The sequence below is a fragment of the Bos javanicus genome, chromosome 10, assembly GCF_032452875.1.
Source record: "Bos javanicus breed banteng chromosome 10, ARS-OSU_banteng_1.0, whole genome shotgun sequence".
NCBI lineage: Eukaryota > Metazoa > Chordata > Mammalia > Artiodactyla > Bovidae > Bos > Bos javanicus.
The window spans coordinates 42740611-42756337 of record NC_083877.1 but is presented as its reverse complement, the minus strand read 5'-3'; the positions used below and the strand labels follow the sequence as shown (position 1 = coordinate 42756337).

The 15727-nt window shown below is 40.0% G+C and overlaps 1 protein-coding gene across 2 annotated transcripts in view; it reads left to right on the top strand.

Moving 5' to 3' along the window:
- The window catches only part of L2HGDH (L-2-hydroxyglutarate dehydrogenase), a 53070-nt gene that overhangs the window by 12961 nt on the left and 24382 nt on the right, over positions 1-15727 (top strand). For both annotated transcript variants that reach the window (XM_061429785.1, XM_061429786.1), the window contains one exon: positions 4526-4657. In XM_061429785.1, the coding sequence (XP_061285769.1) occupies positions 4526-4657 (132 nt within the window). The remainder of the gene's footprint in view (positions 1-4525; positions 4658-15727) is intronic.

The window sequence follows — 15727 nt, the reverse complement described above, 5'->3', positions numbered from 1 at the left end:
CTTGGAGGGCACAAACAAAACCTTGTGTGCATCAGGACCAGTCCATCTTGGGTGGCCCTACACAGTACCCTCTTCATTCTTTCTGGAGTTATTTCTCCACTGGTCTCCAGTAGCATATTGGGCAATATGCTACTATGGTACAATACAACAATAGAGTGTTGAATTGTTCAGTTGCTAAGTCATGTCTGATTCTTTGTGACCCCACAGACAGCAGTACATCAGTCTTTCCTGTCCTTCACTATCTCTCAGAGTTTGCTCAGTTTCATGCCCACTGAGTCAGTGATGCTATCCAACTATCTCATCCTCTGTTGCCCACTTCTCCTCCTACCTTGCATCTTTCCCAGCATCAGGGTCTTTTCCAATGTGTTGACTCTTTGCATCAGGTGGCCAAAGTATTGCAGTTTCAGCATCAGTCCTTCCAATGAATATTCAGGGTTGATTTCCTTTAGGACTGACTAGTTTGATCTCCTTGTAGTCCAGGGGACTCTCAAGAGTCTTCTCCAGCACCACAATATAAAAGCATCAATTCTTTGGTGCTCAGCCTTCTTTATGGCCCACCTCCCACATCCATACATATCTACTGGAAAAACCACAGCCTTGGCTACATGGACCTTTGTCGGCAAAGTATTGTCTCTGCTTTTTAATACGTTGTCTACATTTGTCATAGTTTTCCTTCCAAGGAGCAAGTGTCTTTTAATTTCATGACTTCAGTCACCATCTGCAGTGATTTTGGAGCCCAAGAAAGTAAAATCTGTCAATGTTTCCACTGTTTCTGTTTCTATTTGCTATGAAGTGATGGGACTGGATGCCATGATCTTAGTTTTTTAAATGTTGAGTTTTAAGCCCTCTTTTCCAATCTCCTCTATGACCTTCATCAAGAGGCTTTTTCTTTCCTCTTCAGTTTCTGCCATTTATCTTCTGTATATCTGAGGTTCTGAGGTTGTAGATATTTCTCTTGGCAATCTTTTTTTTTAGTCTTGGCAATCTTGATTCCAACTTGTGATTCACCCAGTCTGGCATTTTGCATAATGTACTCTGCATAGAAGTTAAATAAACAGAGTGACAGTATACAGCCTTGACTTACTCTTTTCCCAACTTGTAACTAGTCTGTAGCTCCATGTCTGGTTCTAACTGTTTCTTCTTGACCTGCATACAGGTTTCTTAGGAGGCAGGAAAGGTGGTCTGGTTTTCCCATCTCTTTCAGAATTTTCCACAGTTTATTGTGATCCCAACAGTCAAAGGCTTTAGTGTAGTGAGTGAAGCAGATGTTTTTCTGGAATTCCTTTGCTTTCTCTGTGACCCAATGAATGCTGGCAGTTTGGTCTCTGGTTCCTTTGCCTTTTCTAAATCCAGCTTGTACATCTGGAAGTTCATGGTTCATGTACTGCTAAAGGTGGTGCTAGTGGTAAACAACCTACCTGCAAATGCAAGAGACCCAGGAGATGTGGGTTTGATCTCTGGGTCGGGAAGATCCCCTCGAGGAGGGCATGGAAATCCACTGCAGTATTTTTGCCTGGAGAATCCTATGGACAGAGGAGCCTGGCAGTCTAAAGTCCATGGGGTCACAGAGTCAGACATGACGGAAGTGACTTCACATGCATGCAAAGCCTAGCTTTACCTGCGTAGAATCTCTAATGTAGTGTTGAATAGAAGTAGTCAAAGGAGATATCCTTGTGTTCCTGATTTTAGAGAGAAAGCATTCAATCTTTCACTATTAAGTATAACAACAGCTGTGGGTTTTTTTTTAAGATGTCCTTTACCAGACCGAGGAAATTCCTTTCTACCTGTATTGTGTTGAGTGTTTTTAATCATGAAATGGAGAAGGGAATGGCAGTCCACTGCAGTGTTCTTGCCTGGAGAATCCCATGGATGGAGGGGCCTGGTGGACTGCAGTCCATGGGGTCACACAGAGTCGGACACAAGTGAAGCGACTTAGCACAGCACAATCATGAAAACGTGTTGGATTTTCTCAAATGCCTTTCCCACTTTTGTTGAGGCAGTCATGTGGGTTTTGTCCTTTATTCTATTAATATGAATTTATTACATTCATTGACTTTTGGATGTTTAGTAGGTCTTGCATTCATGCAATGAATCTCACTTGATCTTGATATATAATTATTTTTATATGTTGCCACATTCAGTTTACTAGTATTTTGTTCAGAATTTTTGTATCAATATTCATAAGGGATGTTGATATGCAGTTTTTGTTATCTTTTGATGTCTTTGTCTTGTTTGACTGTTAACTGATCTTGTTGAATTAGGTAGTGTTCCTGTTTCTGTGTTTTGGGAGATTTTCTGAAGAATCGGTACTAATTCTTCTTTAAATACTTGGTAGCATTCATGAGGTCTGAGCTGTTAAAAGTTATTAATTCTTTTTCTTTAGTTGTTATAGGTCTATTCACATATTCTTTTTCTTCTTGAGTCAGTTTCAAAACTTTGTGTCTTTCTATGAGTTTTCCCACTTCATATAAATTATCTAATTTGTTGGCTTATAATTGTTCACAGTATTTCCTTATAACTCCTCTCCATGTAATTTTTAAGAATAAAAATTCATTGTTGCCCTTAAAAATGCTATGAAGAATTTTTTAATGATGTGGGAAAATGGTCTTGACATACTATAAAGCAAAAAAAAAGCAAAATGTAGAAGTATATTTACAGTTTTTATGGTTGCATTATGAGGGTTTGTTTGTTACAAAATACTAGTAAACTGAATGTGGCAACATATAAAAAGAATTATATATCAAGATCAAGTGAGATTCACTGCATGAATGCAAGACCTACTAAACATCCAGTCCTTTAAGCCAAAGGAGCCAACCATCATCCACTGAACACCTCTGAGAAATATAGCAGGCCCCATTCCTGCCCATAGGATGATTTTGAGCTCTGTAACACCTGATTCTTTCTGGAGGCTTGAATACTACTTCATATTCCCTCTTCACATCAAATCATGTCATTGCTTTTAACAGTGACTCAGCTCAGATCCAGGGATTAATTTACAGATTGCTGCTTCCAGGCCATGGCAATGTCAGTGTGACTTAATAACCTAATTTCACAGTTTTCCTGGTTTAGTCGCTTATTTTTGAGTCTTTGCCCATCTCCACCTTCTTTGTTTTAAGTCAAGTTTGAAGTCCTTTTATTTCTTCAAATTGAAGTATGATTTAACATGTAAGAATTTTTTTCCTTGTGATGATGGACTTTTAAAAAAATATTATATGATCCCTTAAAAAACATTGTATTTATTTCTTTATTTTTAGCTGGTTCTTTGTTGCGACGCACAGGCTTTCTCCAGTTGCAGAGAACGGGCTACGCTGTAGTGGTGGCGCGCATGCTTTGTGCGGGAGTTTTTCCTGCTGCGCGGCACGGGCTCTCGAGTGAACGGGCTTCAGTAGTTGTGGGGTATGGGCTTAGTTGCCCCGCGGCATGTGGAATTTTTCTGGAGCAGAGATTGAACCCTTGTCCTCTGCATTGGCAGGTGGATTCTTAACCACTGGATCACCAGGGAAGTCCGTAATGAGGGCTTTTAAGATCTACTTTCTGAGCAACTTTCAAATATGCAATTACTAACTATACACAATTGCTAACTATAAATACACAATTACTAACTATAGTCACCATGCTGTACGTTACATCCCTGTAACTTACTTACTTTGTATATGGAAGTCTGTACAGAGTTTGTAAAGGGTTCTTGATATAGTCTGCATATTAGATCCTTATCAGTGATATGATTTACAAGTATTTTCTCTTGTTCAGTGCATTATCTTTTTACTTTCTTGATAGTGCCGTCTGATTCCACATCTGTTTTTAAGGTTAAGGATTTGTTGATTTAAATAACCTTTACACTTTGATTAGAAGTATTACTTCATGGACTGTGATTGACTCCTTGCTATGAAATAGTGATTTTTGAATTCTAATGTACTTGTGAATATCATCTGTGTTTTCCTTTGCTGGTAACTGTTAAGTAAGAAAGTAACTACCTCAAACAGATACTTTGCCCAGAAATAAATATTAATTAGAAAAGGAATCTTGAGTAAAGTTGTTGAATTTTCTGTTTTTCTCCTCTATGACAGAATGCATCAGTAAATAATTTGAAATGTACTTTATTCCAGAAAATAGCTTTCTGTTAGTGATATCCCATTATACTGAATACTTCCTATCTCTCTGATATTCTGTTTTTTGTTTTTTTAATTTAAAGACAAAACAAGCTGTGCTTCATTCCCCTCTGGGATTGAAACAGTGATGGGGATACATATGGCCAAGACACACATAGCAACTGTGATGGCAGATGTGAAAATTGAGGCCACGCCTCACCTTTGTTTTAATGCAGTCTAAAAACAAATATTTTTGGTGGAGAAAGAGTGAAGTCTTGGAGAAAGGGAGAAGTAGATATATGAGGCAAAAAGCAGTTTTTAAAACTCAACCCAGTTTGAATCATACAAAAATTTATGATTTTCTATTGACCTTTATCTTTCATAACTGATGATGTGTTTAACTTTATTCATATTCTTTATGTTTTTTTCTTTTTAAGCTTATAGTGGCTGTTGAACAAGAAGAAATCCCCAGACTTCAGGCCCTGTATGAGAGAGGCCTGCAGAATGGTGTCCAGGGCCTGAGGCTGATCCAGCAGGAGGACATAAAAAAGAAGGAGCCATATTGTAGGGTAAGTGATTCGCTAACCCCACACACATGCTCACAGGGATATTTTCAGCTGGGGCTCAGTCCCTGTGACATGGAGGCTGGGGGTGAGCCTATAGGAAGCAGGAATCATAGAAACAGATAATCTTGTCACAGGAGCATTGAGGTGACAGACACAAGAGGGCACTGCCACAAACTCTGGATGCTGATTTCTTCTTCCCTTTGAGAAACTACCAGGTCCAAAGAGCACAGGCAAAGGCAAGAGAGGTCTGAGGCCCTGTGACATGTTGGGAAAGCACTGAGTGGTGAGGTGTGGTTGGGTCCTAGGGTGTGTAGTGGGAGATAACAGATGAGATTGGAAAGGCAGAGCTAGCCCACATGAAGGGCCTGATATTCATGCTAATACTTTGAAGTGTATCCAGTAGACATGGGTAGCCACTGAAAATTTTTGAGGATGGTGGCTGCAGTATCTGGTCTGCTTCAGGAGGGTGTGAATGGTGGGTTATAGAGTATCTGGCTTAAAGCATGCTATGGGGAAAACCAGATCTTCTTTATTTGTGATGGAGACTTGACCATATATATATAATAGTTGCTCTGTTTATCAGCTTTCCTTGATAGCCTTTTAGAGGCTACTGTCTGATTCCCACGCCACTGACTGTTACAGTGAATTGCTGTATCTCCTGTTTTCCATTCCTCAGGGTTTTGGGTTTTTTTTTTAATTGGAATATAGTTGATTTACAATGTTGTGTTAGGTGTACATCAAAGTGAATTAGTTATACATATACACATATCCACTCTTTTTTAGATTCTTTTCCTGTATAGGCCACTACAGATCTTCCCCAAATATGTGTGTGTATATATATATACAATAAAATAGATAAAAGTACATATAATAATAGTATACGTGTGTATATATATATATATATAAGCAATATGTAAAAATAGATAACTAATAAGGACCTATGGGCTTCCCCAGTGGCTCAGTGGGAAAGAATCCTCCTGCAGTACAGGAGACATGGGTTCGATCCCTGGGTCAGGAAGATCCCCTGGAGGAGGGCATGGCAACACACTCCAGTATTCTGGTTGGGAAAATCCTGTGGAGAGAGGAGACTGGTGGGCCACTGTCCATGGGGTTGTAAAAGGGTTGAACATGACTGAAGCAACTAACCACCACCATGTATCTATTTTGTCTATTTTATTTATTTATATCTTTTATATGTATGGACTTCCCTGGTGGCTCAGACGGTAAAGCATCTGTCTACAATGCAGGAGACCCGGGTTGGAGCCCTGGGTTGGGAAGATCCCCTGGAGAAGGAAATGGCAATCCACTCCAGTACTATTGCCTGGAAAATCCCATGGACAGAGGAGCCTGGTAGGCTACAGTCTATGGGGTCGCAAAGAGTCGGACACGACTGAGCGACTTCACTTTCACTTTATATATATATATTTTAATATATACAGTAGTGTGTATATATCAATCCTGATTTATCCACTCCCGCTTACCCCCTGGTAACCATAGGTTTGCTTTCTACATCTGTCCCCAGTGTTTTAATGACATTATACAATATTTGGACTCTGGGTACCTGTCTTAGTGAGTATGACCTTGAACTCACTGTCAGGCGATGCTTATCAAAAGCTTGCTTTAGAGAAACACTGTTTAAAGAAGAGAGCCTAGATGATCATTCATCCTTCTACCTCTCTCCAGACCACCAGATTGTGGTACCCCTATACTGTAGTGTTTTTCTCTCCCCACCTACTCCTTGACCCCAGATTACTCTCCTTGAGTTGTGTGTTGGTGTTTTGGCATCAGCCTATGGAGAAAATCACTGTGTCACTCACTAAGGCCTCTACTGTAAGAAGATAGGTTCACTGTTGAATAGCATCTTTTTGAGAACACTCAGGAGAAATTTCTCTCAGACCCCAGTTTTAAGTATAATTTTTTCTTCCTGAGCAGTTTCTGTCTATGGACTCTGTAACTGATTGCATTGTCCTGTTTCCCTTGATCCCAAGCAGGACACATTTGTGCCCTACTCTTGCCAAGTAGCTAAAGCCTTAAGCATAAATTTTTATTTTTATGCACTAATTTCACTCTTTGTTTCATCTTGTCTTTTCATCTTTGTTTTCTGTAAGCTCTTATTTTTTGGAACTTGTTATTGAATCCTAGCATATCAGTACATCCAAAATCATCAACTTGATGAATTTTCACGAAATGTGATCAGCATCCAGATCAACAAACAGAACATTACCCGCTTCATTTTGGTTGTTTAATTCACTTATTGATTCTAACAGTTTATCTATGAATTCTTTTTTTTTTTTTTTTGGCCATTTTGCACGGCAGATAGGATCTTAGTTCCCCAACCAGGGATAGAACCTGCACCCCCTGCGGTGAAAGCATGGATTCTTAACCACTGGACTGCTATGGAAGTCCTAATTCTTCTTCTGTGTTTTCTATATACAATCATATTGTCTGCAAATAATGACTTCTAATCCATATACTTGTCTGGTTTAAAATTTAATGCTAGTATATATTGTTTTGTATGTATTTTTGTTTGTTTTTACAAGCTGCTTCAAATCCTTTTACACAAAGACAATATAGAATTAATTTTTCTTAAGTTATCTTTAGTTGTGCAGTTAAGGTTGGATCAAAATATTTGATTTTCTTAAGTAGTATAAAGTTCCCAAGAGATTGGTAGTACCTAGAAATCCAGATAGCGTTGAATGAGTTCTTCCTTGCAGGGAAGGTCATAGCATAGCATCTTTGACTCTAGCATACTTCACCTCTCTCTCCCTTCGGACTCAGAATAGTAAGAGTGTTTTCCTTGTGGGAGCAGATCTTCTCCCTTTTCTTCTCCCCATATAGTTCTTATTTCTCTGAGATGATGAATGAATGACTGATTTTTTAATAAGAAGACTCATTCATTGAATATCTGATTTTGTCTATTTTCTTCCGGCTTTGAGCAAATGCTACATGGGTCTTAAGCCAGGATTGGCAAACTGTGGCCAGTGTGGGCCAAGCCCACAACCAGTTGTTAATGACCTATTAAGCTGTTTTAAATGATTGAGAAAAATTAAAAGAATAATATTTTATGACAGTGAAAATTATATGAAACAAAATTTCAGTGTCACACAAATAAATTTTTATTGGCATACAACCATACTTAATCATTTATGTGTTGTCTGTGGCTGCTTTTGTGCCAAACAACCAACTCGAGTAGTTGGAACCTTAAGCTTCACATGGACAAAAATATTTACTATCTGGCCCTTTATAGAAAAAATTACCAGCTCCTGATCTAAACAGTAGGGAGCCACTGAAGGATTTTGGCAGGAAAATGACATGCAAACTGTGTTAATTAAGGAAAAGTTAATCAAACTCTGGTACACAGGATGAAACTGGTTGTGGGAGAGAGGGGAGCCTTGAAGTGGGAGGTCAGAACCATTTATATATTTATTTTTGGAAGCAGCTTTACTCACTATGACACCACCAACACTACCTATTTATAGTTATTTTTAGAATCAGTTCAGTTCAGTTGCTCAGTTGTGTCCAACTCTGCGACCCCATGGACTGCAGCATGCCAGGCTTCTCTGTCCATCACCAACTCCCGGAGCTTCCTCAAACTCATGTCCGTTGAGTTGGTGATGCCAGTCAACCATCTCATCCTCTGTTGTCCCCTGTTTTTAGAAAACCTGATTCCTTTCTACCAGGCTTTCCTGGTGGCTCAGATGGTGAAGAATCTGCATGCGATACAGGAGACCCTGATTTGATCCCTGGGTCAGGAAGATACCCTAGAGAAGGAAATGGAAACCCACTCTAGTACTTTTGCCTGGAGAATTCCATGGACAGAGGAGCCTGGCAGGCTAAAATCCTTGGGGTCTGAAAGAGTGGGACACAACTGAACAACTAACATTACTACTACTATATATCATAGGTCAGTAATTTCTAGACTTAAGGAAGTTTTGACATACTGTTCTTTATCTCACTGCATTTTCTCTCCCCGCCCCCCATAAAATGGGATCTGACATAAGATGAGCAGCAGTTTGTGGTGGCTGAGAAGTCAGACAGACATAAATTTAAATCTCATATCTGCCTATTTAACAGCTGTTTACCTTAAGTTAAAGTTTTTCTAAACCTCAGACTCCTTGTTTGTAAAATGGAGTTGTTCTGAGAATTAAATACAATAATACATGTAAAGCATCCAAGATATGTTAATCCTCAAGAAGTGATGGTTGTTATTTTGTGCTTTATGTGAGCAGTAATTCTGGTGAATTAAAATGGATTTTTTTGAGATACTTGGGTACTTTTCATGACATCTGATAAGATAACTTTTTTATGTTCTTTTTCTCCTGGTTTACATTTTCCCTTTTTCCTAATACTTTGCTTGTAACTCATTATTTTATTCTGTTTATTTCCTTTAAGCCATGTCAATTCCTCTGTAGAATAAAATAGGCTATTTCAAAACATTGTTGAGAGATCGTAGGATATCTTCAAACTAGGGTTGTGAGTAACTCATATAAAGGCTCGTTTTAGTCAGTTGGGGCTGCTGCAACAAAGTGTGTGCTCAGTCGTGTCTGACTCTTTGCAACCCTGTAGACTGTAGCCCACCAGCCTCCTCTGTTCATGGAGTTTTCCAGGCAAGAACTCTGGAGTGGGTTGCCACTTCCTACTCCAGGGATTTCCCGACCCAGGGATTCAGCTCTCTTCTCTGTGTCTCTTATGTTGTCAGGTGGATTCTTTACCACTAGTGCCATCTGGAAAGTGGACCAGTTAGCTTATAAGTGTCAGGTATTTATTTCTCATAATTCTAGAGGCTAGAAGTCTGAGATCAAGGCTCTGAAAGATTTGATGCTGGTGAAGACCCACTTCCTGGTTCATAGACCATCTTCTAGCTGTGTTCTCACAATACTTAAAGGGTGAGGGAGCTCTCTGGAGTCTCTTTTATAAAGCCACTAATCCCATTCATGAAGGCTCTATCTTTATTACCTAATCACTTCCCAAATGCCCCATCTCCAAATACTGTCACGTTGGTCATTAGGTTTCAGTCTGTGAATTTTGGAGGCCCACAGACATTCAGTCTATAGCAGAACTGGTTGTTTATACTAATGCTGTACTTAAAAAGGAAAAAAAATATTAGTATTAAAGAGATTAGGGAGCTATACACATACGGGGGCAGGAAGTATTAATATTCGGGAAGTCTCTGTTCCTTCTGCTCAGTTTTCCTGTGAACCTAAAACTGCTCTAAAAAATCAAATCTGCTAAAAAAATGAAATTAAACTTGCTTCCCATCTCTTATCTATACAGTGCTTTACAAGAATTATTGAGTGCTTCCTGACTATAAAACAGCTAAACCTGTTTCTGTTTTATTGTTTTGTGTGATTTTGATAGTGTTTGGTTGTGAAACTAAGATGTCAGAATCTCACTGATCTGATTCAAGTATTACCTGGCATTTGAGAATAAAGCAATTTATAACCTCCACCAGAGAGGCATGCTAATTTTTAACATGTGTTTCTGTTTTTATGTACTATCAAGAAACTGTTTCAGACTTTAATATTAGTGTAAAAAAAAAAAAGATATATAAGCCCCTGACCCCACTGTGGATTTGGTCATGATGTAAAAACAATATTGACTCTGGAGTTTGGGAAACAAAGTTTTTGATTTCATGATGGTACTGAAATCTTGGGGATTTGGAAGATTCCAGCTAGTCAACTGAACCAACAGTCATCTGTTGTGTGTCTGATAACTTTAGAAATTGGAAAAAATAATAGAAAAAGAAGGACCCATGGTTCTTTATAAGAAGGACCCATGGTTCTTTATATCATGCCTTACTGTTCAAAACAAAACAGCATTTTGTACATCATAAAGATTAGGGATGAGTCTGGATATTGTTCTGTGCACCTGACCATGTGATCCTCACATTTCTCAGAATGGGGTAGATGAAGTATGTATATATAGTCAAGTTAATTTGACCAACATTTTCTTCTTTACTGTGTGCCCAGCACTACAGTGGGTACTGCAGATGTGAAGGTAAGACATTGTCATGATCCTAAAAGAAGTTAGAGTGTAGCAGAAGATAGTTTTAATATAGTGATAAGTATTATGATAGAACTGATACTCTGTCTTGTACCAAGGCAAGGGAGAGCTTTTAGTTTAATCCAAGAGTTTAGAAAAGTCTTCTCAGAGGTGAGCCCCCCGCTTGAAAGATAAATAAGTAGTGTAACTTCTAAGAGAGGTGTATGTTACCCTTCCCTGAAGCCTCTGCAGTAGTGATCTACTTTATAGAAGGCCGCATTATGGTTGTCAATGTCTAGAATTTTTAGGGGTGACAATATATAGTGGAAAGTATACTTCGGTTTTTCATAAAGGTGTCTTGAGTAAATTTCTCCCTTTTTCCCCCAAATTCACGACCACTACCAGGATTGGGTAGCAGAATTTCCATGGTATAGGGTCTCTTCTCTTTCTTCCAGGCCCTCCATAAAGAAACAGTTTGTCAGGGGAACTCTGAAAATGTTTCTTGTATCAGATCTCTTTAAGAAGAAAATAAAGTGCCCCTAGTGGGAGTATCTGAGAAACTTTGAAACTGCATCTGTAAACTTTGAAGAATGGCTCTTGACAGTGTTCTCTGTGCCTCTCTATCCTGACTGCTTCCTCTGACCATAGGGATGCTGAGCCAACTGCCTTACTATAACGCTATTGGTCAATCACATATTCCTCTAGCCTCCTGACTGACTTCCAACTCTTAGCTTTCCCTGACCCACTTGCCTGGTTCTTTTCCAACCTGACCTGCCACAATATCAGATTTCAAGCTCTGACCTGGTGACCTGGTCCGTGCACGTGCAGTCTGCCGGCTGGCAGATAGCCAGCCTGTCCCCTAACCCCACCCTAGGCCAGAGTGTCAACAGCTTGGCAGCAGTGATTTGTTCCACCTTCCCCCTCATCCACATTCAGGCAAGGCACACCAACATCTCATGAGGAGGGTCAGAGCCAAGACCAGAAAGGGAAGGAAGAAGGAAACCTATTTAGGAAGGGTAAGATTTGGTATATGTTTAAAGACAGCCCTCAAAAATTCATTCAGTCAGTATTTGAGTGCCTTCTGTGTGTGTCAGGCATGTGCTGGATTAGAGGAGTAGAAGATGAATAAGGAGGATATTTGGGATGATAAAAAAAGATTGACACGAGGCACTTGGACACATGTTATTTTACCCCTCTGTTATCATACTTATCACATAGTTCTATGCTATGTAAGAAAGTTTTTGTGACTAAACTCTTAGTATTGTCTTGAATTAGCTTCCAAGGTTGTTGTATCCCAGATACTATTTGTAGGTTGGAGTTGAATTCTACTTATTGGACCTGTGAATTTAGGAATTTCAGGCAATAGAAGTTCTAGTGTAAAATCTTACGTGTGTCTAGAAACAGAAGGAATGATTTCCTATTCTTGGCAAATGCTCTCGAATTCTGGAAGCAAGACTGTCAGGAGAATGATGAATTTTTGCCACATGTTAGGTTCAGCTTGTGAAAAGAGCCTGAGATTATGAGCCTTCACTTTTAGTGCCATCTGGCCATTTGGAAACATTGGTCAGGGTTGAGTGGCAAAATTAAAAGCTTTTAAAGGCCAGACAGGTAAACGCACTGGGCTGGGGTGGAGCAGTGAATACAGATGAGATATTTAATATTATCAGATGTCATTTTAAAACTGTAACAGCAGTGCAGTGCTGCCCAGGAGGATGGCAGCCCTTAAGTCACACTCAACTTCTGGGCTTTAGTTATCCTGGGAACCAGTCTGCCCTCTTAGAGGAAATTGATTGAGAAAACTGATATACTCTTATATACAATAACGCAACAGAAAATTGTGCCATTTCCACGCACTCACCAAAATGTAGTCAGTATTTAGTGTGTGAAATTCTACTCATATCCTTTTCTTCACAATTAGAAAAGGCCTGTGCACACTGAACATTTATTCTGAAAAATTAAATATGTATTGTTGTAGATCATTCATTTATAGAGTTTAAACATGTTTTGAGTGGCAACTGACACACACACATACACACACACTCCAACATAGCAATTAAATACCCAGGCTATTAATTTCTCCATATTACCTAAAGAGAAAGTTTGACTTAACCACTAAAATCTCCATTCAGTAGTTGCAGTCTTGAAGATAGATTCAGCAGCAAATCAGGTCAGTACTCTGAAAACATTGTGAACAACTCAGGGCTCTCACTGAGTGTGCATGACAGATAATATACTACTGGGAAAATCTTAGTGCAGTTTATATAAAGAAATTGGTGATACAGAATCTGACTCATTATCAGATATGGTTCAGATCAGATCAGATCAGTCGCTCAGTCGTGTCCGACTCTTTGCGACCCCATGAATCACAGCACGCCAAGCCTCCCTGGCCATCACCAACTCCCAGGGTTCACCCAGATTCACGTCCATCGAGTCAGTGATGCCATCCAGCCATCTCATCCTCTGTCGTCCCCTTCTCCTCCTGCCCCCAATCCCTCCCAGCATCAGAGTCTTTTCCAATGAGTCAACTCTGCGCATGAAGTGGCCAAAGTACTGGAGTTTCAGCTTTAGCATCATTCCTTCCAAAGAAATCCTAGGGCTGATCTCCTTCAGAATGGACTGGTTGGATCTCCTTGCAGTCAAGGGACTCTCAAGTGTCTTCTCCAACACCACAGTTCAAAAGCATCAATTCTTCGGCACTCAGCCTTCTTCACAGTCCAACTCACATCCATACGTGACCACAGGAAAAACCATAGCCTCGACTAGAAGAACCTTTGTTGGCAAAGTAATGTCTCTGCTTTTGAATATGCTATCTAGGTTGGTCATAACTTCCCTTCCAAGGAGTAAGCGTCTTTTAATTTCATGGCTGCAGTCACCATCTACAGTGATTTTGGAGCCCAGAAAAATAAAGTCTGACGCTGTTTCCACTGTTTCCCCATCTATTTCCCATGAAGTGATGTGACCGGATGCCATGATCTTCGTTTTCTGAATGTTGAGCTTTAAGCCAACTTTCTCACTCTCCACTTTCACTGTCATCAAGAGGCTTTTGAGTTCCTCTTCACTTTCTGCCATAAGGGTGGTGTCATCTGCATATCTGAGGTTATTGATATTTCTCCTGGCAATCTTGATTCCAGCTTGTGTTTCTTCCAGTCCAGCGTTTCTCATGATGTACTCTGCATATAAGTTAAATAAACAGGGTGACAATATACAGCCTTGACGAACTCCTTTTCCTATTTGGAACCAGTCTGTTGTTCCATGTCCAGTTCTCTTGCTTCCTGACCTGCATACAAATTTCTCAAGAGGCAGATCAGGTGGTCTGGTATTCCCATCTCTTTCAGAATTTTCCGCAGTTGATTGTGATCCACACAGTCAAAGGCTTTGGCATGGTCAATAAAGCAGAAATAGATGCTTTTCTGGAACTCTCTTGCTTTTTCCATGATCCAACGGATGTTGGCAATTTGATCTCTGGTTCCTCTGCCTTTTCTAAAACCAGCTTGAACATGAGGAAGTTCACGGTTCACATATTGCTGAAGCCTGGCTTGGAGAATTTTGAGCATTACTTTACTAGCGTGTGAGATGAGTGCAATTGTGTGGTAGTTTGAGCAATCTTTGGCATTGCCTTTCTTTGGGATTGGAATGAAAACTGACCTTTTCCAGTCCTGTGGCCACTGCTGAGTTTTCCAAATTTGCTGGCATATGGAGTGCAGCACTTTCACAGCATCATCTTTCAGGATTTGGAATAGCTCAACTGGAATTCCATCACCTCCACTAGCTTTGTTCGTAGTGATGCTTTCTAAGGCCCACTTGACTTCACATTCCAGGATGTCTGGCTCTAGGTGAGTGATCACACCATTGTGATTATCTGGGTCGTGAAGATCTTTTTTGTACAGTTCTTCTGTGTATTCTTGCCATCTCTTCTTAATATCTTCTGCTTCTGTTAGGTTGATACCATTTCTGTCCTTTATCGAGCCCATCTTTGCATGAAATGTTCCTTTGGTATCTCTGATTTTCTTGAAGAGATCCCTGCTAAGTCGCTTCAGTCGTGTCCGACTCTGTGTGATCCCATAGACGGCAGCCTACCAGGTTCCCCCATCCCTGGGATTCTCCAGGTAAGAACACTGGAGTGGGTTGCCATTTCCTTCTCCAGTGCATGAAAGTGAAAAGTGAAAGTGAAGTCGCTCAGTCGTTCCCGACTCTTAGCGACCCCATGGACTGCAGCCTACCAGGCTCCTCTATCCATGGATTTTCCAGGCAAGAGTACTGGAGTGGGATGCCATTGCCTTCTCCAGAGATCCCTAGTCTTTCCCATTCTGTTGTTTTCCTCTTTTTCTTTGCATTGATCACTGAAGAAGGCTTTCTTATCTCTTCTTGTTATTCTTTGGAACTCTGCATTCAGATGTTTATATCTTTCCTTTTCTCCTTTGCTTTTTGCTTCTCTTCTTTTCACAGCTATTTGTAAGGCCTCCCCAGACAGCCATTTTGCTTTTTTGCATTTCTTTTCCATGGGGATGGTCTTGATCCCTGTCTCCTGTACAGTATCACGAACCTCATTCCATAGTTCATCAGGCACTCTATCAGATCCAGGCCCTTAAATCTATTTCTCACTTCCACTGTATAATCATAAGGGATATGATTTAGGTCATACCTGAATGGTCTAGTGGTTTTCCCTACTTTCTTCAATTTAAGTCTGAATTTGGCAATAAGGAATTCATGATCTGAGCCACAGTCAGCTCCTGGTCTTGTTTCTGCTGACTGTATAGAGCTTCTCCATCTTTGGCTGCAAAGAATATAATCAATCTGATTTTGGTGTTGACCATCTGGTGATGTCCATGTGTAGAGTCTTCTCTTGTGTTGTTGGAAGAGGGTGTTTATTATGACCAGTGCATTTTCTTGGCAAAACTCTATTAGTCTTTGCCCTGCTTCATTCCGTATTCCAAGGCCAAATTTGCCTGTTACTCCAGGTGTTTCTTGACTTGCTACTTTTGCATTCCAGTCCCCTATAATGAAAAGGACATCTTTTTTGGGTGTTAGTTCTAAAAGATCTAAAAGGTCTTGTAGGTCTTCATAGAACCATTCAACTTCAGCTTCTTCAGC